This window comes from Meriones unguiculatus, chromosome 9, assembly GCF_030254825.1.
Source record: "Meriones unguiculatus strain TT.TT164.6M chromosome 9, Bangor_MerUng_6.1, whole genome shotgun sequence".
NCBI lineage: Eukaryota > Metazoa > Chordata > Mammalia > Rodentia > Muridae > Meriones > Meriones unguiculatus.
The window spans coordinates 5,183,469-5,207,186 of record NC_083357.1 but is presented as its reverse complement, the minus strand read 5'-3'; the positions used below and the strand labels follow the sequence as shown (position 1 = coordinate 5,207,186).

The 23,718-nt window shown below is 45.7% G+C and overlaps 1 protein-coding gene across 5 annotated transcripts in view; it reads right to left on the bottom strand.

Annotated features, from left to right (window-relative positions):
* Arhgef3 (Rho guanine nucleotide exchange factor 3) overlaps window positions 1-23,718 on the bottom strand; it is a 256,572-nt gene that overhangs the window by 42,568 nt on the left and 190,286 nt on the right. The window contains exon 1 of one of the 5 annotated variants that reach the window (XM_060390765.1): window positions 17,590-17,845. The exons of 3 other annotated variants lie outside the window; for them this stretch is intronic. In XM_060390765.1, the coding sequence (XP_060246748.1) occupies window positions 17,590-17,682 (93 nt within the window). In that variant the 5' untranslated portion in view covers window positions 17,683-17,845. Of the gene's footprint in view, window positions 1-17,589; window positions 17,846-23,718 lie in introns of those variants that run through there. One more of the 5 variants, XM_021656762.2, reaches the window with a different exon arrangement.

Genomic DNA, 23,718 nt, shown 5'->3' with positions numbered 1-23,718 from the left:
TCTTCTATCAGCACTCTCCATCTTTGCCTTCAAGAAAAGGTGAACTTACCCCCCCATACATGTATATTCTTTTTCAAAAAACTTGACACTGATGTAATTTTAGATTCACAGACAAGCTGCAAAAATAGTGCAGGGCGTCTCCTATACCTTTGACCACACTTCCTCTAACGCTCGTGTCTTGCACAACCACAGTACATTTATCAAAACTAAGAAGTTAGCATTGGCACAGCACCATGTTAGGGGAGTCCCTGGGATTCCACCACATTCCCACTAAGGCCCCCTTTCTCTCCCAGGATCTGATCTGAAATCCCACATTATTCAATGCCTCTTTCTTCATAGTTTCCTCCCATCAGTGACCGTTCGCCACGCACTGCTCATGCTCTCTAGCTGACATGTCACAGGAGCACTCATCAGTTACTTTACAGGGAGTCTCTCAGTGTAGCCCAGTGTAATGTTCCCCCCGATGAGGCTCAGGAAGTTTGCTCTTTGTATTCTGGTTGAGAGCGCATCAGAAGGGTGTACCTTCTTTAGCACATTAGGTCAAAGGGGACGTGATGTTATTAGGTCTGACAGCTAGTGATGTCAGCTTGGACATGTGGTTACGGTGTTGTTATAGGTCAATGAAGCCCCCCCCCCAAAAAAAAATACACAGACAAGTTTTAAACCCAGCTAACTGTACATACAAGCTCTAAACCTGGTGTCTGGGAATGCAACCTTATTGGGAACTAGGATCTATACAAATAAGTCAAGTTAAGATGAGGTCATACTAGTTAGGATCCAATCACAGATGTCCTTATATGAAGGGAAGATTTAGACAGAAACACACAGATACAGACATAGAACACCAGAGAGGTTCAGATTAGAGTTACACAACCACACGCCAGAGAACCAGGGATGACCAGCAAACTCCAGAAAGAAGCAGGGAAGCAGTCTGCAGAGGCTTGGAAACACCTCAGTTATCAGCTACTTTGTTTCCATAATGGAGACACAATATTGGGCCCTTAAGCCACTTGCCTTTGTCACGGGAGCTAGGAAACTAACCCAGCTGGTGTCTGTGGATCTCACTATTGTGAAAGTGCCACCATCACGTTCATAATTAACACATTCATTGGAGAGAGTGTTTATTTACTTTGTAAGTGTAAAGTGAACATCACTGAAATGTGCAGGTGTCGCCTTTTGAGGTGTGTCTCCCGGCTGCAAAAGGAAAGCCAAAGGAGGGCTCTGACAGAGTCCTAAGAGCCAGTGCCAACTGCTGGAAGGGAGGAGGCGGGCAAAGGGGTCAGTGTGCAGGGCAGGGTGACAGGAGGCATGACAGGACACACAGGCAGCAAAAAGGAGGTCTCCTTGGAATGGCTTAAGCAACAGGGGAGTAGGGCTAGAGGGAAAGACAAGAAGGTCCCTGAGAACTGGCAGCTGAGTCTACCTCACTTTGTTGGGTACAAAAAGACAGTAATGAAATGATTGCTCTTAATTCCAAAATTTCCACTATTATTCTTTTCCCTTCTCTCTTTCCCTTGGCACATAGTTAATTAGACTGGTGTCATCTGTCACCAGAAGATGAAAGGCAAATAATGAAGCCCAAATTCCAGAGGAAACCTGGCTTCATTGATTAGACAAGTGACACAGGTTTCAGAATTACTGGTTTTGAACCCACAAGATGAGCAAACGCTCCTCAAACTCAGATCAGAACTCTAATTTTCCTTTACAGATGTTATCCATGATTTCAAAGCCCAGGGATTCTGGGCTTTGGTGACAAAACATCAGAACAGCACCAGGACCGATCCCCTGTAACTTTGGAGCAGCTGATGCCTACACAGAGACCAGGCCCTTGTTTGTTTTTGCCAGCTGCGAGTCTGGCTGCCTGCCTTGCACTGGGCACATGGGGAGACGGCACTTCCCATTTAAGAAATGGCTCAATTCTTTCCTTTGAATCAGGTGCTAGGAGGAAAACACCCCGATTTCCTTCTTTCAGAAGAGAACAAAAAACGAAACGCTAGGACTTGTTTGTTTTGTTTTTGCTAATGGGAGAACAAGGAGAGCCAGGAGAGATAATATCCAGGAACATAGCACATTAGTTCAGGCTCATGCCCTCACTGCAGTCAGCCTGCCACACAGCTGGGCCAAGGTGCCCAGAGTATGTCTACCTTGGCTCATGGAAACATTCAAGAGTAGATGACAGAGAAGTCATGGCATAAAACTGGAAATACTGGGGCTGGAGGTGTATCTCAGTGGTAGAGCATGCCTTCAACATGCATGACGCCCTGGATTCAACACCTAGCACCAAAAAACAAACAAACAAAAACTCCACCAAAACACAGCACAACCCCCAGTGAGCAAGGTAAGGTTGAAGAAAGGACATTTGCTCTCTGTGCATCCAGTGCTTCCTGCACCAGGGAGCTCCCAAAGTCCAGCCGTAGCTTTGGTTTCTCAGCTAGCGTTGGTCTGTGAGGTGACTGCTTTTAGGAGAGCCTTGGTTAGGGGAGAGACATCAAGACAGCAGGCTGAACCCAGGCAACTATGCTCAGAGTCCCGGTCGCAAACAGCTTACCACACAGTGCAAAACAACAAATAAAAACAACAAGAACAGAAAAGAACTTATTTGCTACAACAACTTCTGTGGTCTTTCAGCTTCCTTCAAGTCTAAAACAATGCTGGCAAAGTATTATAGCCCTCTCGTGTTTGAATAAACTCAATGGCAAAATGAAGGAAAAGTAGTGGCTGGAGAGAATAAAATGAGAAGCTTCATTTTCCTTTAGTGTGTTCTAGAGAAGCAATTCATTTCACAACGAATGCCAAAGGCATAACGTCCAGGGAATGTTGTTTTGTTTCCAAAGGACGAATCTCAATAAATTATTAAAATTATTATTTTGAAAAGGGTTTCACCAGGCAGCTCAATGTGGCCTCAAACAAGGGCTGTCCTCCCTCAGCCTCTAACATTACAGCACACTAGAGAGGCATGTGCCTTGCCCGGCTTACCTTATTGTCTTAATTCTCCTTCTCACTGAAGTTTGGACCCCATTTTGGAAAAGTGTAGTATCCTACTTGCCTGTCACGAGGACATTCATTTTTGCTGAATGAAGGCTTATTTATGGGCTTGAGGAGGGCAGGGATTAAAAAAAAAAAAAAAAAAAAAAGGCAAAGAACTTTGAAAAATAACTCAGTAAAATATGGGCCTCTCAGAGAGCTGGAGCAGGCAGCAGCCCAGGTTATGTACATAATCTCTCAGGAGTGCCAGTAAAATAAAACAGAACCACTGTTTCAGACTGGAGTGTTGGCTAAGGCCTCCCTCCTCAATTACTTTCAAAGTTATTCATTTTAGTCAACATTAGAAGGGTAAGTCAACATTTGTCCTGGCAGCAAGCCCACATTTGTTATTTTATTAGTCTGCTACTGGCTAAATTGGCCCAAGATTAAACACATCTAATAAATAGCCCTAAAATATTGGAGTTTAGCTGAAAACCACATTCAAATTCTCTTACACAGGATGTTACTATTACTTAACCCTGGGCAGGAGGAGAAGCACACACCCACACCCCTCTAAGTTCCTTTCAGCCAGCGCCAGCCCCTATCGCCTGAAGCTCATCTTGTCATGCCCAGACATGGTTCTACAGACCTTCAGAGAAAGAGGAAGCCAAATATTTAGGTCTCTCTGGGGCTCCTGGCTACACAGCTGCCTGTCCAACTTTAAGTAGCACTTTTTTACTCTGCTGGGGCAGACAGAGCCAGAACCTTAGAGCTGAGCTGTGTGTCACTTCAGGAGTGAGGCCTTCTTTCTGACAAAATTGGAGGCCGGCCGGCAGGGCCGTCTCCCTGGGTTGTGAATCACAGGAAGGTCATCCTAGCAGACAAAGATGCAGTGCACTTTGGGGAAGACTGTTACATAAGCAATGTGCCCAGCATGCTATTATTCCCATTCCCGGGTCTGGAAAATGGGGTACTACTGGACAATCCCGACTGGATGAAAAATGGGGTACCTAAGAGATGGCAAGGGTAGCATGGTCCCTGCCACTGGGCCAAAAGGAAGGAAGGCCTCTGTGGCTTTGGAGTTCCTCAGCTACTTCCTACTGACTTCTTGGAACCTCTGGGTGGGATTAAGTTCTGTCCCTGTTTATTTCTGCTGAAGGGATATCCTGTCTCCCACCCTCACCCCTCTGGGCTGTAGGGGTAAGCCCCCATGTGTTGGGGCTTCTACCCTTATTTCAGAGTTGAGGAAGCTGGTGTGTACAAATCTCAAGACTACTTTTAAGACATTCTGTAGGCTCCCTCAGAGCTTAGGAATGACCCCCAAGCCTCTGCTGAAGGTAACAGAGCTCCTGTCACCTTGACCAAAGAATATATCAATATATCAAATGTATCCATGGATAAATATGAGCCCATCTTTCTGGCCAGAGACCACTTATGGATAACCTTCAGCCATAACGTAAACTCCTCTTGTTGGCTTACTAGCCGTGAAGCACAATGATCCTCCTAGCGTTGCCTGGAGGAACACATGAGACTTTGTGGAATGTGTGTCATGGGCCCACTTCAGCGGGAACCCCCAGGTAAGACCAGAGCAAACTGGCCTATTCCAAAGCCCAAAGATCAGGTGCTTTCTCCTCCAGCCTGCTCTCCAGCCCACCTCCACTCCCCTCAGCTTCCTAACACACTTTCCATAGCCACACCACGGCCATATTCTAGCCACATATTTCCATTCCACAATTCTGCCTTCTCCTTCCTGTGGCTTTATCATCTGTTTGGTAAAACTCTCGCTGGACAGAGGAAACCTGTGAGCAGCTTGGCAGGATTCAAGGCTATACCAGAGGACACAAAAACAATGGTGAAATCCTAAGATACTAACCTGAAAGGGGGGGGAGGAGGTCTCTATAGGACAGGCCCCGTTCACACCCTGCCAAATTCTGTGCCGCAGGAGATGGTATGCAGTCTTGCCAGACACCAGTACTGTCTGGGATTACACAACCACCGGGATTCTGGGCATTTAATCCATGAGATGTATAAAGTAGAACTTTTCTCAAACAAACACGGTGCATTTTGCTTCACCAAGGACCTGCACAGCCTCAACTGTGTCCCCTCTCTATCTGCCTGCCATCTTCCAAAGGTTCATGATCTTAGCTTCCCAGAAAATGACATACAAGTACAGAGATGAAGACTGGTGCACAGTTCACCATCTCAGTGTCCCAAAGAACAGGACAGGTTGTTCTTGCTGAATCCTGGATGATGACGTGCTTCTCAGGCCAGCTGACCTGACAGGGCTGCTGTCTGACTGAAGATAAGGCTGCAGATAAGGCAGGGACCACATTTGGCTGCAGATAAAACCTGTACAGTCATCTGGCCCAGGACCATTGCTGCAGGAGAGAGAAGATGTGTGTCTTTGCTGTCCTGTTGCTGCTTAGCTTGGAAGCTTTTCAGGGATGTAACTTCCAGAAAGAAACAGAAAACATTTGCGATGCTTCTCGCAAGTGCCAGCTGTCCCCAGCACCACTTAGTCCCTTCAGACGCCTGGCTTACCCGTGTCCTCAAGCAGCACCTTCCCACACGGAACAACCAGGAAATATAGAACATCTTAGAACATTCAGCTCCCAAGAGAGAACAGAATAAACCCAAATCTGGTCATTCTAAACTGAAAAAGCTTCCAACAACTATATGAGAATCAGTAAATTGAGAATAATTTTTTAATGTAAACTTTCACATTGGGGTTTCGCCTTGCCACCTACTGAGCAATGGTATGTGAAAAAATAAGGTAGAGTAAGCTGTTCAGCAAAGTGTGAGGGTGGTGATCTACAATAGGTTCCTGCGGTCCTTCTGTCATCCCACAAACCCCTCAAGTAAGTATATAAATAGTTTCAAAATGCTATTCCCTAGGATGGGTGTGCACACTCACGCAGGACACAATACTGTTTGCTTGGCCACCTTTCATTCTGCAACATATTTTTAATGACAGGAATTTTTTTTTTTTTTAATGCTCACTAACAATAGATTTTCCCAAAAGCTCATTGCAAACGCCAGCTCTCTCAACTCTGCGTCTGCAACCTTGAAACGTGATTGTGTTATTTCTAGCTGCCGGAATTTAATATGAAGCCAGAAGTATCATTATCTGGAGTCTACTGAAACTCATGTGTGCGAACATGAAGAAGACATCACATGACTGGGAGAGCGAGGAGGTCCTGAGGCCTAGCCTTCTTACATCAAGTTCAGCTCGTCTCGACGACAAACCGAAAGACAATGGCTGCTGACCCATAAACACGGAAGCCAAATCACAGATGGTTGACTGAAACAAAATGTTGGCTTTGCCTTGGAGTCAGAAGCAATGGGTGCCAGCAAGTTTCTAAAGAGACAAAGGCAGTTTTGCTGAATATGGTATTTATTTCTGGGGTAAAGGACTCCCCACCTTTCTTCCCATCCCCCATGTAGCAAAAGATATGTAGATGGAGTAAAGGCTCATTGTGGATCAGATTCTTCTCCCTTCTGCCTCAACACTTAGGTGGCTGACCCCGTAAAGCCTTATCGAATTGCTGCCAAGGCCTCTCTCTGCCTGACTCTCTCCCGCTGCAATGTTAGGACTCTATTTTATGGAAGAGGAAGCAGGTGTCCAGGGAAAGGAAAACACTTGTTCCAAGTTTTACCAAGTAATTAATTGGCAGAGCTGGAATTCAAATTCAAATCTACCTGACTTGAAAGCCTTTCCTGCCACCACCGCACTGATTTCCCAGGGTACAAAATATCCTCTTGTAACAACATCATGACACGCACAGGGCAATATCCTGCCAGTCTGTCTCCAAGGGACTTCTGTCTACTTATGCCTTGAGTCACAGAGCAAGCAAATAAGACTTAAAGGGGTTTAGAATCTGCCCAGGATCCTCTAGCCACTATAGCGTTCAAGGCCACTCACTTGTCTCCAAGGCCTTGGTTCTGCTAGGTTCCTAAGCCAGAGGGAACCTGGGTGGAAAACAGGACGTCATAGGCAGAAGATGAGGCAGGAGTGAAAAGAGGAGAAGCTGAGCCTGCTACAATCTATCCTGTCAATCTGGGACCAACACGACAGAGACAGACACGTGTGAGGTGCTTTGCCCACGTGCCTCCAGCAGACATGATCCTCTAAGGGTGCCCGGGGTAGATGGCGGCCTCACTTGACTGCTTTCCAGTACATGGTGTTCACAGGCTTCCAAGTTTCTCACTGAGTATCCCCTGTCACAGACTGACAGTCATTATCTATATGCTAGGTTTCCCAATGATTTGGTCAAACTCAAACAGAAGTTCCCTGGGGTCAGACAGTATAACCTTTGTTTTCTAAACATCTAAACATGAAGGAAAACAATATACACAGTCAGATCTCAGTACCTGCTCATTGACAACTAAAGAACCCTAGAGGTCATATATTATCTATGTAGTCATCACACTATGGCGCCTCCCCTACACTTCTAACAAAGGACTTATTTGTAATTAAGGTGACCTATGAGAATAAGGCATGAATAAGGAACTGAACCTACCCTCATCTGCTTGCCTTTGTCTGTGGTCAATGCTGGCTGGGAGTCTTGGATGATGCATGCCAGCAGGGAGCTGCCTCCATGGCCAGGTGGCCTCTCTACTGACACTTACACAGTCTCCTGTTTAAAAGTCATTCTAGGAACTATAAAATCACACCAGGTATTTTTAGCCTACCTGTAAGGAAAGAATGTGAAGCTTGCCAGTGTGCCTGGAACACCTTTTATAATAATAATAACTTCGTTTGGACCCCTGGGAACACCAACTAGGAGTTGCCTAGGAAGGAAAGAGTAACTTTGTTTCATGAAATGGCCACCCCAGCTTCTCATACACTCACACAGAAGCCATTGTGGCTGCTAACAAGTCCTGCGGCTGCCGCTTTATTTCTTTTGGAAATCTTACCTTACAGGTGAGGAAAGCAAGATTTAAGAGGACACATGAGTCCAGCCCAAGGTCTCTTCAAATCACAAGCAGCCCAGAGTTGGGATTAAGAACTCAAATCATCCTAATTTCAGATCCTAGTTCCCAGCTTCTACCTTCTGGCCCATTTTGAAATATAATCTTGCCCAATCTTCCCTTCAAGAACGAAGGCAAAAGAAAGAAAATGGGCTAAATAAGTTCATTTGGAAATCTGGAACTTTCTTTGAAGCTCTAGGAAAAAAAATTTACTTATAGTGTTAGAAGAAAAAAAATCTTTTTTTTTTTTAAAGCTTGATTAACATGGAGTCTAGAATTTCCTTTGACACATTAAAACTTTTCATCTACCTCAAAGTCTTAATATTGAAGTATGGGCCCCATGTTCTTTGTTCGATTTTGCTTAGTCTGAAAATGACTGTGTTCAAACCTGTGAACTTGCTATATCATTCCAATCGTAGAGGAACCCTCAGAGCACGCCTCACAATTTCTAAGAACTGTTGTTTCCACCATGACAACTTTTCCACACATGTGGACCACCCATGCTATCAGGTACCTACCTACTCATCCATAAATTGTTAATTTGTTACTTTAGTAAACTTAGTATAAAAACAAGGTATCGACTCTGTAAATGGGGTGGGGGGAATCTCATAAGACCTGAGTTCAGATCTTCAGCGCCGGTGCAGAGTTGCCTGTGGCAGCTTGTGCCTGTAACCCTGGCATTGGGAGAGTTAGAGAGCAGCAATGGAGTGTGCGTCCAGAGGTGGACTTTAAGCATCTTCTTCTCCAAAGCACACACACACACCCCTACCAGTGTTAGGCTCTTGTTAAGTATTTTCCCTCCCTGAAGCTTCCAAGGCTGATTCTTACACTTTGTGAAAAGGGGAAATTAGCAATCGATAGAGGTGTTAAAGACATAGAGGTCCAAAGTGACTTGAATCACTTTGGTTCTTATTTCTGTATCATCTGAGCATGCCACTAAGCTTTTAGGAAATAACTGAATCCAGTCCTCCCTTTCCAGACAATGACAAAGAAGCCAGAGGTTCTGAGTGGTGGAGCCCACAGGTGTCTTGTCCTCTAGTGGGAAGCTCTCATCAGAATCAACTTAGAAACAACTGCTGCATTTAGGAGAGTTATGAAGCCATCTTCCATTTCCTGCTGTGTATATCAGAACAACGCTCACTGTCACAGGCCCTGAGAGCCTTGGCATGAAGCACGCATAGACTCACGAGCGAGAAAGCAGGTGTCATTGCCAAACCACAGAGGCAGAAGAGGGTGGAGATGACACTTCCCTCTGTCTCTGGCTCACACTTTAGCTAAGGGTTTATTTCTGTGTTCACAGAGGTTTCCAAGCCCTTTTGAAAGATCACAACAGGAAGTTCTCCTGCCCCCAACACACAGACACACACATACACACACACACACACACACCTCACCAAGAAGCAGCAATGAGGATGGTAGATGAGGCCTATAAAAACGAACAAAGATTGCAGGATACTGATGGCCCACCAACATCCATTGCCAAGATGTGTGAAATCTAAAATTAAGAATTCACTAGGCGATCAGTGTTCAGCAGGAGAGCATGAGCTTAGCACAGGGATGAGCTTACACTGAATCGGCTGTAGCACTGCAGGGGCTGGGGGTGAGGAAGACCTCTCCACCAGCAACCTCTTTGATTCCTCCTCTTTGATTCCTCTTTGACTTGACTGCGGTTGGTTTTTTGTTCTGTTTTGTTGTTTTTTACAAGGTTTTATCTGCTTGTACACCTGCACACCAGAAGAAGGCACCAGATCTCATTATTGATGGTTGGGAGCCACCATGTGGTTGCTGGGAATTGAACTCAGGACCTGTGGAAGAGCAGCCAGAGCTCTTAACCTCTGAGCCATCTCTCCAGCCCCTTGTTTTTACGATATTTGAGAACGGAGTTTGCACCGGCCACAAGCTCAGGACAGAAACAGCTAGAAGGAAGCCTTAGTCCTCCTGGCCACCAGGTGCAGCTCTGTTTCCATTCCTGGTTCATTCTCCTTTCTGTGGCTGCTTCTTTCAGAAATGTTCCATATTTCTAGGTTGGAAAACTGTACTAGAGTATGAAATATTATAAGGTTCAAACTTAGGCTCTTGGTTTTATTTGACTCAATCAGGTTGCCAACTTCTAGTACTGTCTATGCAAGAGTATTTGGAGAAATGCATTTCTTTTTGCTGTTTATCATGTCATCTGTGGCCACTACATCTGTAGAACCCAGAAGGTAGCAGGTCAACATAAGTCACCGATGTGTGCAGAAGTTTATGTCCATCCATTCTCTGTGGGCTTGTTTTTCACTTTAACAGTGATCCCCTATCAAGTAAGTATAAAGTAAGTCTTTGTTTGCAGTTTGGATTCTGAAGCACAGGCCAGGGAAAAGGCCACCAATTCACTGACCCAGACATGAAGCCACTTTGTGAAGGGTTCTAGCCAGTCTTAATGGGGTTCATTGGTAACATTTCCCAGACAGTTCTGCTTAAAACCAGCTCCATTAAGTAACATGACTGGAAAAGAAGGGGCATCGTTTGCTTGTCTTAGTTCATTAAAAACAACAAAAACAAAAAACAACAGTCCTTGCCTTACCCATTGTTACAGTCCGAGTATAGAGTGTCTTTTACAGGTGCATATTGAGGGTGTACTCCCTAGCTGCCAGCACTATTTTGAGAAGTACTAAGAAACTCTAGGAGGTGAGAGGTCAGGCGGAAGAAGAGGTCTCTGGGACCATGCCTTTGACGGTCGTACCTGGTCGCAGTGCCCAGGTTTCTGTCTACCCGAGTGCGCCACTGCACCCAGATAATTTTTATAATTTCCGGTAAAGTGAACAGCTAAAATGATCTTAGTCCTCAGTTCCTTGTCATGCAAGCTGTCTCTTCTTGTCTTCTGTCTATTTGTCAATAGACAATTTTATATTGGTGTGGATTATTTATATAACAGACATGCTAACCTTTGCCCCTGTCATTGTTATTTCTAAAATATTTTTCAAGGTATTATTCTACTTCTCTTGTCTAAGGAAACATATTACAGAAAAAAGAAACTTTTGTTGATTTAACATAATATAGTACAATTACAGTATTTCTGAGCTGACCAATACTTATGGTTTCTGGGCACAATTAGGATGTACAGATAAAAAATAAGCAAAAACAAAAAGGAGACAGAGCGGACACAATTGGGTGGATTAAGAGCAAGGATGTGATGTGGGAGGGGTTAGGATAGGGACAACAATTTTCAAATATTTAAGATACATGAGAAAGTACACTATAGACAACAGCTCTGGAAAGCAGTGCTACAATCAAAGGATTTTCTCAGAGCCACACTGCACAGAGACAGAATACGACCTTACATGCTATGAGCTCCCCCACCTTTGGAAGTGCTACGCAGCGATTAAATGCATCCAGCAGCTGGATTCAAACTGGGCACCTGTTCTCAACAGATCGGAGTGTTCCTTACTCCCAGGGAATTCTGATGCAGTGAGTGACCTCAGGTCATTTCCTTAGCTGATTCCATCTGTTTCTTAAATTCCTGGAAGCAACGCCTGTTTTGCCACTCTTTTCTTTCTCAATATAAGGGGTCGGGGGGGGGGCAATGAATTTACTGTTAAGCTTTCTGGTTCAGCTCCAATTAACTGAAGTTTACTAATAACCAAGGCTGCCTTCTTGAAAAAGAACACAAGGGCCCAAGCTCAGAAGAGCCATGTGTAAGGGTTCCTAGACTTAAAAGGGACCACTCTTCCTAGCCAGCAGAAGGTTCACAGGCCCATCCTAATTAACTTCTGACAGTTTCTTCTAAGCTAGTAGCTCCTGCCTACCAAAACCAAAACAGGGCAAACAAAGTGGGGAAGAGGTTGGCATTAGAAACCTCTGCCCTTCGCTGGTGATGCTGTGTGAACCGACACAAGAATGAATGGCAATGCAACTACAGCAAGCTCTTCATGAGACAAGTTACACAAGGCCACCAACATAGACATTGCCAATGAAGGCGCCGCAGATACACAAAAATTCTATTAGTATAATTACATTTACATAGGGCTTGCAAAATTAGGCCTTGATCAGTAATTTTCACCCAGCAATTATAAAAACGGTGGCAGTAGCCCACAACTGTGGGGTGTCTTTAAAAAAAGGAGGGGGAACACATTTTTTTAAAAAAATGGTAGTTGAACCCTCATTACTGGTTTCTGTGGAAGGCTGGTGGCTCGTGCATAAGCAAAATGACTCATAGAGGAATTGATGGTGCCATCTTTACATTGCTGAGCATGTACAGTTTCGGCAAAGACCTGCCTCGTGGCCTGGAGACACATACAGTTGAACTCACCTAAACCCTCTCAAGCAGGGCTTGCGAGTCTATGAAGCAGGCTGCAGAGAGTGACTAGAGGGTTGGGCCTCTCACTCGTTACGGAAAGAATGAACCCTGGATTGTGAGGCAATCTTTGGGGCAGGCAGGATCATCCTTCATACGCTACGTAGTAAGGAGACTAGTGATTGAGTCATTTTGTGGCAAGCTGATGCGGTCGGGGAAGTACAGACTTCACAGTCAGACTAAGTCGTGAGTCTTGGATCCCCTGGCACCCAGCTCAGCCATGACCTCTTGCTCAGAGTCTTTCCTTCTGCAAAAGAGAATGAGCTTGACGATTTCATGTCAAGGTGACACAACCGAAAGTCATCTGCGAGGAGAGAACCTCAAGTAAGAAAATGCCTCCGTCTTGAGATTGAGCTGTAGGCAAGCCTTCAGGCATTTTCTAAATTAGTGATGGATGGAGGAGCAGGGCCATAGGAAGCCAGTCAGTAAGCAGCTCCCCTCCGTGGCCTCTGTATCACCTGCTGCCTCCAGGTCCCTGCCCCGACTTTAATGACAAACTGTGATGTCAAAATATACCCTTTCTCCTCAGTCTGCTCTTGGTCATGGTGTTTCATCACAACAGACAGGAGATCACAGCAACCTCATATGATTATTGTGACTATGGTCAAATTTAAGGACATACAGATGAGGACCCCGTGCAGAGCTATATGAAAACAATGCTCCATAAATTAAGGCAATGCACAGGATTTTTGGTTTTTTTTTGGACACAAGGTCCTGATTTGTAGTCCAGGCTTGCCCTGAGCTCATGAATACTTCTACCCCATCTTCTGAGTGCTAAATTACAGGTGTGGGGGCTGGGGAGATGACTCAGTGGTTAAGAGCACTGACTGTTCTTCCAGAGGACCTGGGTTCAATTCCCAGTACCCGCAAGTGTCTGTGGCTCCAAGATCTGACACCCTCACACAGACATACTTGCAGGCAAAACATCAGTGCACATAAACGTAAATAAATTAAAAAAATAAAAAGATGACAGGTGTGAGTCTCCACACCAGGCTTGCTAATACTCACTGAGATTACTCTGTGCCGGGGACTGCAGGAAGTATCTCATTTGACCCTCACTATGGCTCTAGGAGGCAGCACTGTAATCACCTCTGTTTTACCATAAGGAAAACTGATGCTTCGAGAGGCACAATGGTTTGCCCAGCCTGACAGCAGTTCCACTATCAGGTTCTAGGGAAGACGAGGGGAGCCAGATAGTCCAATCAGACACCACCAGTGAGTTAACGACCTTTCCATGCCTAACTGTGGGGCTTTTCACCCAGCAAAATCTGAGGCCTCCTAAGCCATCTAAAGAAACTTTAGGGTCTAGTTGTAAGAGCTGCCAAGGTTGTTTCCATGCAGTTAGTCAGTCATATAGACTGACAGTTCAGTACTGTATGATGCAGATTCTAAAAAGCTAAGTACAGGAAACCAATCAGCACTTGCCTCTGTAACTGGCACTCAAGGAGTGCATCCCCAAGTGGGCACAACTGGGGGAGGTGTAAATCACAGAACACACGGCCCAGCTTGCCCTGTAGCCAAAGCTCCAGAGGCACCTTCTCAGTTCTATGGTTAAGATTATATATTTAAAAGACAATATTTGTCTGGAGCATTTTAGATTTCTATTTTGCATTTCCCTTCATTTGTTTTTCTTTTTTTTCCATTAGATGTTTTAAGTACTGAACCTGGGCTTAATCCATCAGGAAATCTGGTGTTGAATCTTGGATCAGGCTGGACCTTCTTTGAATATTTCTACAAGCCACCTCTCTTTCCTCAGTGTCCTTATTCACAAAGCTGGAACAACAATACATGTTTTGTGATGAGCTACAACATGGTGGGAATTTTAAGAGAGACCGAGGCATGGCAGAATCAGAAAGAGGGCAGAATGCTATTATTTTATATCTACTGTATGCCATTATTCATAGGACTACGCAAGGCCACTGGATGAGTAAAAACTGAAACCTATACTTTTGGGAGCCCAGGGTAATCCTCAGCTACTCACAGACTACGGCTATTATCTATGCACTGGAATTTTTATAAGCACCAAGAGATAAAGGCAATGGCTAGAAACACCACCAACCAAATGAGGCCTGATGCCTACAACATCTATGCCCAGAGCGAGCAGTCTACCGGGATGCCAGATTTAACCCAAAGAAATAACACAATTAAAATGAAACTGCGGGCTGGAGAGAAGGCTTGTCAGGTGAAAGCACCTGGTGTGCAAGCCTTACGACCTGCATCCAACCCCAGACTGTACGCTGGAGGGAAGCAGAGCTGTCCTCCAACCTCTACACGCCTGAACTTGCACGCACACACGCGCGCGCGCGCGCGCACACACACACACATAGAGTAAACGTAACGTTGACCTACAACTCTTAAAAGCCTGTCCTCACTCTAGCTTTCTTAACCATGCCTGGCTACTGAATCTTCTAGTTAAAATAAACCTCGCCACAGGGAAACAGACTTTGGGCTGATAATCAGCCTGGTTCATTATCGAGCTCAGCTTCCCTTTTAGTGAACTGATCGGGTATTCAGAGCACCTCTCTTCCTAGAGAGACACTCCCTCCCAGGATAGGAAGTGATCAAAGCTTTCATGAATATGAAAATAGAGATAAATTGAGCAAAGCTGCATTAATGTTCAGAAGAAATAAACTGCTCATGTCATGACATTTTTTTTTCTGTGAAAATCCAGAGCTGTGTACCAAGTACCTCACATGTCACAGTAATGATCAGAGCCGAAGGATCTAGTTAATCACAGGCATTAAAATTAAACATCTGCAACCCAGCCCATATGCCCATAATAAATGCCAGAGTAAGAAGCAGAGTTTTATTAGTTGACACAAAACATCAGATATGCACTATGCTAACCTATGTAGAATAGTGTTTAAAAGCTTAAAATGGATCTTTTAAAGAACAAAATTTAAACATGTATCATTTTTGCTTCCACTGGAAACTACCTTTGAAATAAAAAAAAGCATTCAGATTAAATCCTGCAGAGAAATTTTATTACTTGCTTTTAAGAGCACTGTTCACATCATTTGTACACGGGGACACGGTACGCCACAACTGGGCAGCATCAAAGCCTGCTCCCCTGAGCTTTCTGTTAAGGGGCTGGCTGGTGACTGAGTGCCAGAAGGCACTGGCTGGTGCCATGCCGCACGCTCAGGCCCCCTAGAGCAGGCTCAGGACCGCCTGCACACAACTGCACCAGCTCAGGAGCTCGGCCACTGGCAGCCTGAAGGTCAGCGGGTCCAATCGTGCCAGGCAGGCCTTCAGCTAGGAGGCTTCCTTTCATTACTGTCCTTTTCACAGAGAAAAATAATCTCTTGAGAAAGAAACTTTCGTAAGACCTAACAATCAATAACTACTTTTTAAGCAATTATATAATCTCCTTTTTTAAAAGACAGGAAGTGAGTGCTTTTTTTTTTGACATTTATAAATACTGGCGACACCTACTGGCAGAAAATATATTTCAGTCCATAGCTTGAAAGAAGCCTCATCTGCAGAAGCTGCCTTTTGTGCTGACAGAAAGAAGGAAACACCTCCCCCAACCCACTTAGGTTTCTTTTTCCAACTTTGCTTATTTCCATTATTAGGAAGTGATTTATACCTGACCAATGAAGTTGGAAAGATCCACCTCTGCCTCAAGCTGTGTAAAGTGTACTTCTATTAGGCTAAAAATAATTATAATAATAAAACTCATGGTGACAACCTGAAAAATATTTACCAACTATTCCTCAAAAGCACTCATTCCCATACTTGTCTTTACACATCCCCACAAGGGGAAAATAAAACATTTGATTTTGTGGATCCAATTAGTAATGAAAAATTAGCATAAATAGTTCATGAAATATTACAGCATGCATCTACAGGCTAAGACTAACAAGAAAGGACTAAGCAGGGAGGTTCAGTTAAGCCTTTACCAAAGCACCCCACAACACAGGACGAAGAGATAGAAAAACCAGCGCTCTGAATCCACAGCTACTTTCACTATTGTTTCCTTTGGCCCACTTTAGCTATTTAACCCAGTCATTTATGCTTTTTCTCCTACCAGGAGTTTGAGGCGTCACCAGCCACACTGCTACTGAAAACTCATACCCATTCCAGGCTGTAACACCCTCAACTCCGTGTTTGTCCTGTCCAAACAAATGAGAACCCACCACACTTCCACAGCTGCTGAGACTAAAAACTAAAAATATTCAGCTGAGCTAGGGAAGGAAGTTTAGCTTGTACTCAACATACAAAAAGGGAGCTATAACCATTGGAGTCCTGTTTGGGGTGTGTGTGCGTGCTCTTGTTGGAAGAAATGAATCTCTAATACCCACACACACACTCCTCCACACATGCACCTATACATAATTCAGTGAGTCAAGGGCACACACTGAGCAAACCTGGTGGAGGGCTGGGATAAGCCCGGACACACACCCACACACCTGCCTCTAGCTCCCAGCATCTCCCCCTACCCTTGTCCTCCTCCCCCCGCACCCCTCCCCCGGCCGTCTTGGTGGTTGGTCTCAGAGGGGGGGAAGGAGAGCGGAGAACACACTCAGACATGATGAGCTGGTCCTATGGACTCCACCACAGCAAAGCTGACAAGGCAACTGCCTTCTCTAAAACTCTGAAAAAGAGTGAGAATCGCTTCTCCAGCTGAACCGAAACAACCTCTAAGCGCATTCAGCAACTGGCCAGAGACAGGACACATGGGGATGAGAGAGGACAGGACTCCCTCATCTACCCAAGGGCACAACAAACTTCCCAGAGGGAAAACCGCTTCCATTATTTCAAGGCAGCTCATTTTTAGCAGTCATGAAGGAGACCCTCAATTACTCATTTAGCCTCAGACCCAAAATGAACGACACCCTCCCCTAACCTCCTTTATTGGTTACATGTGACACGTAAAAGTGCCCAAATGAGCGACACCCTCCCGCAACCTCTTTCATTGGTTACTCGCGACAAGTAAAGGTTCCCTGTCCGGCCCTTGCTCTCCAACAGTTACAGACCAAGAGTGTCTGGTGAGATGAACCGGTCCCCAAGAACTTAGGCTCTCCCGGGCCGGGGAGGGGTAGGCGCTGCTTGGAGCCGGGCTCCTTCCTGACAGCCGGGCCTTCCTAACAGGTCAGCGGTAGCAGAAGCTGGGGTTCCGCGCGCCGGACGCTCGGGCAGGAGAGGCGGCGGCGAGGACCTGCAGCTCTCGGGCGCAGGGCGAGACCCCGGGATGGAGGACCCGCGGGGGAGTGAGGGGGAAGCACTTGCAGTGGAGATCGGGGACAGACAGCACGCGGGGGAGAGGGAGAGCGCGGCGGCGGGGCCCGGGGTGCAGGCGTGCGGAGGGCGCGTCCTACCTCGTCCTTGGCCGCCCGGCTACCCAGGGGCGCCTCCAGGCTGCAGTTGGCCCTCTTGACAGTGAGGTAGAAGGGGTAATCCTTGGCCACCATGGCAGCTGCCGGGCCTGCCCTTTGAGATGTCACCGCTGACCCCAGGCGACAGCAAAAATCCCGTGTGAAAGAGGACCCGAGCTCCACGGTGCCGGCGGCGGCGACGCGGACACCTCCAGCGGCTGGCAGCCGGGTGGACCCGACGCTTAGGCTCCAGCGGGAGGGGCGGGGCCGCCTCGGGCCACGCCCACCGAGGGAGGGCGGGTGGGCGGGACTAGAAGCCCCCCCCCCCCCCGTCCCCCCAGAAGGGCCAGGTGCGAACTGTGGACACCTCCCGGGCTGGGGCGGTTCTGCCAGTTGGGCGGCCTCGGGGAACGTGCTCGACGCGCCAGACCTAAGACAGCGCCACTGGTGGAAGAACACCCTGGAGCGAGGAGGCAAGCCCCAAGCCAGACTCCACACATTTCTTTTTTCTTCTTTCTTGGACGGGGTCTTCCTGCATAGCCCTGGCTGTCCTTTTTTTTTTAAATGAACATTAGCAGGGCAAAAGCAGTACAAACAGCAGTTCACTGAGTTGTGAATAATTTCAAAGCAGCTCGAAAGCAACCTCCGCAGGCAGAGACAAATACTTTCCACCACGCACGGAGTCCCCTCCAGCTATCCCCACTACACCCGCTCAAGACTGATTCGGTCTGTTTCCACTCTGAAGCGAAGACCACGCTTTTGGGATCTTTTCTGGGCAAACACTGTCATTGTAAGTCAGTGAAAAACCAACAAAACTGGAAACAATGGCAACACTCTTCAGTGGAGAGCGCTTAACTTTCCTCCCTGCAAAGCACCACCCCATAACGATCAGAGAGGAGATGGGTCTGTGGGTGTGGAACGCACTTTATATTGGCCGCAGTTTGAATACAATTGCAAATGGTTGGGAGCGCAGCTCTTTGGAAGACTAGTTAGTGAGGGTGAGGCTCTGGGTTCCATTCCTAGCACCTAAAATATCACAGTGCAGAACAAAACCTCACAACACCATCTGTGTCCAAAACACACCCATAAACGAGTACTTTCTTTTACTGATATTTCCTATAAAGATAGACTTGTAGGTCAACAACAATGTCTAGAACAATCTGAGGCAAGCTTCCACTGTCCCTGGTGGCAGAGGAGGAACGTCTGGGATAAAAAGGGTCTGGTTAGTGGACAAAGGGACTTCAAAGTTACAGCTAATGATTTTCTCTCTCTCTCTCTCGCTTTCTTTTTAACAAGAAAAATATATTCACTTGGGAAAGAAGAGATTAATTTTCTTAAAGTTATCATTTCCTCCAAATTACATTTCTTGTAAATGTCACTACAATATCTTTCCATCTTTATGTGGAAGACATGGATACAGCAGGCGTTGTTACAAGGGGGTATTGACTCTTGTTTTGCTTCTTGGATGTGAGGGAGAGTGTGATGGAGAAATATAGACATTTAGGCATTCTCTGCTTCCAGATGAGGTCAGAACCCAGCAGTTCCTACTTTACCTGGCAGAAAACTGCTTAACATGTGGATCTTTCATCTCAGGAACCAAATCCACATCCTGGCACTAAACCCACCCGTCGTCTTGCCTGATGAGGGCAGACAGACCAACTGCCCTTGGGTGCAGGAATACTCAGATGTGTAAACAGGGCTCCTAAGTGAGTGGGTTCTAATGGAGACAGGAGAAAGCGCCTGTGGTTTTCTTCACAGGTATGCAGCCTGAAGCAGCAGGAAGAAAGCTGCAGCAAAAGAGGCATAGAGTGGGAAGGCACATCTTAGAACTACTGATTGCCCCAAATGATCCTCATACACTACTTAATTTTTTTCAGCCTGAGCTGCACTGAACACATTCGTATTCCCTGGAAGCTTAGCCAAATGCAGTGGAGGAGTAAGGGAACCCCATCTCCAAGGATGCCCAGCCAAGCCAGGTCCGGAGGAGTGACGTGTTCCAGAGCCAAAGCACCCACATCCTCTCTTCCCTTTCCTTTCCTTGATCTCCTATTGCTCACCCACAATCCTAACCACAGGACCCTGGGCATGAACAGCCTACCCAGGGAACTTTTCTGGACCTTGTTCTCCAGTTGGAAAATACACTGACAGCACAGATTCCTACAGCCCTGGTATTTGGGTGCTTTCTTCAATGTTCTTAGGATCAACCAAGCAGTGTGACCACCCAAAATACATGATAATAACAAATAAACCCTTAGAAAAGGGGGAAGGAGGGCTGCAGAGATGGCTCAGCAATTAAAAGCACTGGCTTCTCTTTTATAGGATCCAGGTTCAACTTCAAGCACCCATATCAGGCAGCTCACAACCTCCTGTAACGCCAGCTCCAGAGGATCAGATAGCCTCTTCTGTGCTCCACCAACCACCACACATGGGAACACACACACACACACACACACACACACACACACACAAGTGCATGTGAAATGGGGGAGGGATATGGAACCTCAAGTTTAAATATTGTACAGCAAATAACAACCATATATTAATAAGAAGCCCACCATATACATTTCATTTTCTCTTAAGATTTTTTGCCTTTCTTAAAACATACTAGGAAATCTGCCTGGGACTGTAAGGAGGAGTGTGAGTAACCAAAGACTGTGAGCCAACAGGCTGCCCTAGAAGAGGGCTCTCAAGCACAGAGCCAGACTCTGGTTTTGAAGGAGCTAGACCAGCTTGGCAAGGCCCCCCAGCAGAGCAGCTGCAGTGCTCCCCATCCTCTGCGTGCGTGTTCACAGCTTTGGAACGACACTCACTCCCTAACAGCAGCTTCCCTAAAAGCAACAGCACAGACCACCTTTCATAGCTCTTCTTCAGCACAACCAGTTATAATCCTATAAAATGCTTCACAGCCTGGAGACTGGAATAAAGAGGCCTGTTCTGCATTTTCAGGAGTGATGCCAAACCCAAAGCTGTGGTCTTGCTATGCTGTGCAGGTCATTTGTGCTGCTGAGGGGTTGGGATTCTGCAGCCATGCACACTACTGGCGATTAGCCCCTTTTAGCCTAGCAAATGATCAGGTGTGTCTAGGAGCCCATCTACCAACTATTCAGAACAGACCCATCATGGGGCTAAAACCTCAGAGGCTAGAGAGGTGGTGACTCTATCCTTTTAGCACTGCCCTGAATATCAGGGTTAGATCTCTCTTTTTCTTAAAGGTTCATTCATTGAAAAGAGTGATTCACTTGTTCATTCATCAAATATGCACTGAGTGCTTCCCTTGATTAGCTACTCTTTCTCTCTCTTGGTTTTTCAAGACAGAGTTTCTCTATGTAGCTTTGGCTGTCCTGGACTTGCTTTGTAGACCAGGCTGGCCTCAAATTCACAGAGATACGCCTGCCTCTGCCTCCCTGCGTGCTGGGATTACAGCGTGCACCACCTCACCTGGCTAGCTACCCATTCTTATGCTTCCCTGATGCCAGGTATTTGCTCAATAAACATGGTCCAATTTCAGACATGGCCTTTCAGAAGAAACCTCTGTAGGAAGTTTTGCATTGCAGAAGAAGCTGATCTGCCAGGGCTCAGACCCCACCATGCAAACCTCATGGCTTTCCTGGCACCTGGAGCCATGTCTTCTACTGGCTAACCACACAGGGTCATGCAAGCACATGCTGGACACTCACATGGTCCAACATCTCTCCCTTCCCCTTTCTTTTGGGCAATGGTTCCAGTTAATGATCAAGCTCCCTCACCTTTCTTCAACTTCGGTTTTGGTGGGAGGAAGGAGGAGGAAAAAAAATCAGGGAACTCCGAAGAATAGGGGCTATGATCTACTGCCACTCAAACAGCAAGAGCATACACACACACACACACACACACACACACACACAGTCGCATCTTAAGTCACACACATTGGTACTTCCTCCTGCCCAGAGACAAGCCTGCTGGCTCTAGGACAGATTGGCGAAAATCCAACTCTGGATACTTTACAGTTGGAAGACTTAATTCTTGCATTGTCCAAATGTTCTGTTTTCAGGAACAAGTTTGACAAAACAGTTAATGGATTTAAAGCGAAACAAAACAAAATCCCAAACCCTTTCCCTGATCATACTAATTCTGTGGATTTTCAGCCATCATGCCAAAATAAAAAAGAGGAATATCTTTTAAGGTATCTATAAAATTTGATTGTGTTGCTATGCCATGACAGGTACATTTCTTGCCCCTGGTTTATCCAAGAAATGGTTTGCAGTTAGAGGTGATTCCATGTCTCTCCTGGCCACTGTTGGCAGTATCTACATGCTTTTTTAGTTCTGTTTTGATACAGAGTCACATTCAGGAATCCAGCTGGCCTCTAGGACTTACTATGTAGCCCAGGCTGGCCCAGGCTGACTTCAACTCACAGTAACCCTTCTGCTGCAGCCTCCAAACTGCTGGAATTACAAGCACGTACCACTATGCCCAGATATATGCATATTCTTTGGTATCTAGTGGGAAGAGGCTGGGATGCTGGGAATGACGGTACCTGTGGCAGCCTCCCCCAACAAAAAACAAAAGCATCCAAAGTGCCGATAGTGCTCTCAGCTAAGAGAATCTGTTGGTTTTGACCTCAAAGGTCTTTTAGACCTTGACCACTGGTTAGTATCATCAGGTGGCAGCTTAAGCTGGGCAAACAAAAAACTGAGTGCAAAGCAGTCCAGACTACTGCCTCACCTCAAACTTGTTCTTATGTCCATGCCTGATCCTCAGCCAAATAACAGATTCTACTGATCCCAGATCACACACACACACACACACGAGAAGGAAAAGAATATAAGAGAAAGGAGAGTTAGATAACTTCCTTAAAGTGACTCAGATAAGCCCACACAGAGGTAAGTATCACATGTTTTATATCATAATCAGAATCTAAATATTTTTAAGGCATAAAAGTAGAAGAGAGGCTATTTGGGAGGAGGACAAGAGAGACTATTGGTGAAAATGTGTGAGCATGTACAGCATACACATATATGAAGATGCCATGATGAAATTTATTGTTTTGTGCAATTATTGTCTACAAAAAACCCCACTTCTTATATAAAAATGCACTTGAAAAGTCCAATGATAACTAGTTTTAAGAAAATATAAGTAAGCAGAAACAAGGAAACAGGGAAGTAATTTTCCAAATTTGGGTCTTTCCCAAGACTTTTGTCACTATATTTAGTTGTGTTGTGTTTGAGGCAAAAATGTAAGCTCAGTGATTAAACTACTCAGGGATAGTTGCATGGATTATTACTGGCTACACAGGTGTAATAAAAAACCCGGTTCACTTATAGTTTTGTACTAAGATTGATGATCTTTAACAATTTGAATGGAAGGGTGTCAGCAGGTCTATTTTATTCAAAGAAGCCAGCCCCTAGCACATTTTCTGTGTATCACCAGTGAGTGTTTGCATCTTATGGGCAGTTCGCATCTGTTTGAGAATATTTTATATCAGGGGGAAAAATTCAAAATGAAAAATTATTTCTTCTCTCCACCCTACAGGTAAAATATATGCTAGCCATATAGAGAGGATGAGAGCCCATTGTGTTAGAATCTAACTTTCAAAGGTGAAGGCGTTTTTACTTCTGCTCAAACAGAGTGATAAATATGTCACATCTATTGCCCTCCAGAAACCACGGACTGTGACTGCACTACTATTTTATATGTTCTTAAGAAAGAAGAATGTCCTACTAAAGCATACAGTGCACTCCTTTGTAAAACATACTGCAGTTCTGGAGGAGTGTGAGGGCAGGGGCTGCGGAGGTGATGGAGGAGTCAAAGCGCCTGCCACACATGAGAACTCGATCCTTAGCATCCACGTAAAAGCCTGGTGAGCACGGCAGCCACCGGGAACCCCGGTGCTCAGGCGACACTGGAGACGCCAGGACAAGCTAGGGAGGGAACGCTTGGTTTAGAGGAGAGAACGCTCTTTAGGAAATTAAGTAAAGAATGACCAAGGTTAGACACCTGACACCAACCTCTGGCCTCCCCATACCCATAAGTACACATACATAAGACACACATACACATGCAAAAAAAAAGTGAAGGCACATGTGAATAATGACATATAACACTGTCCAGTTATTGGGCCTACAGTGGACATTTGACATCAGCTGTTGGGGT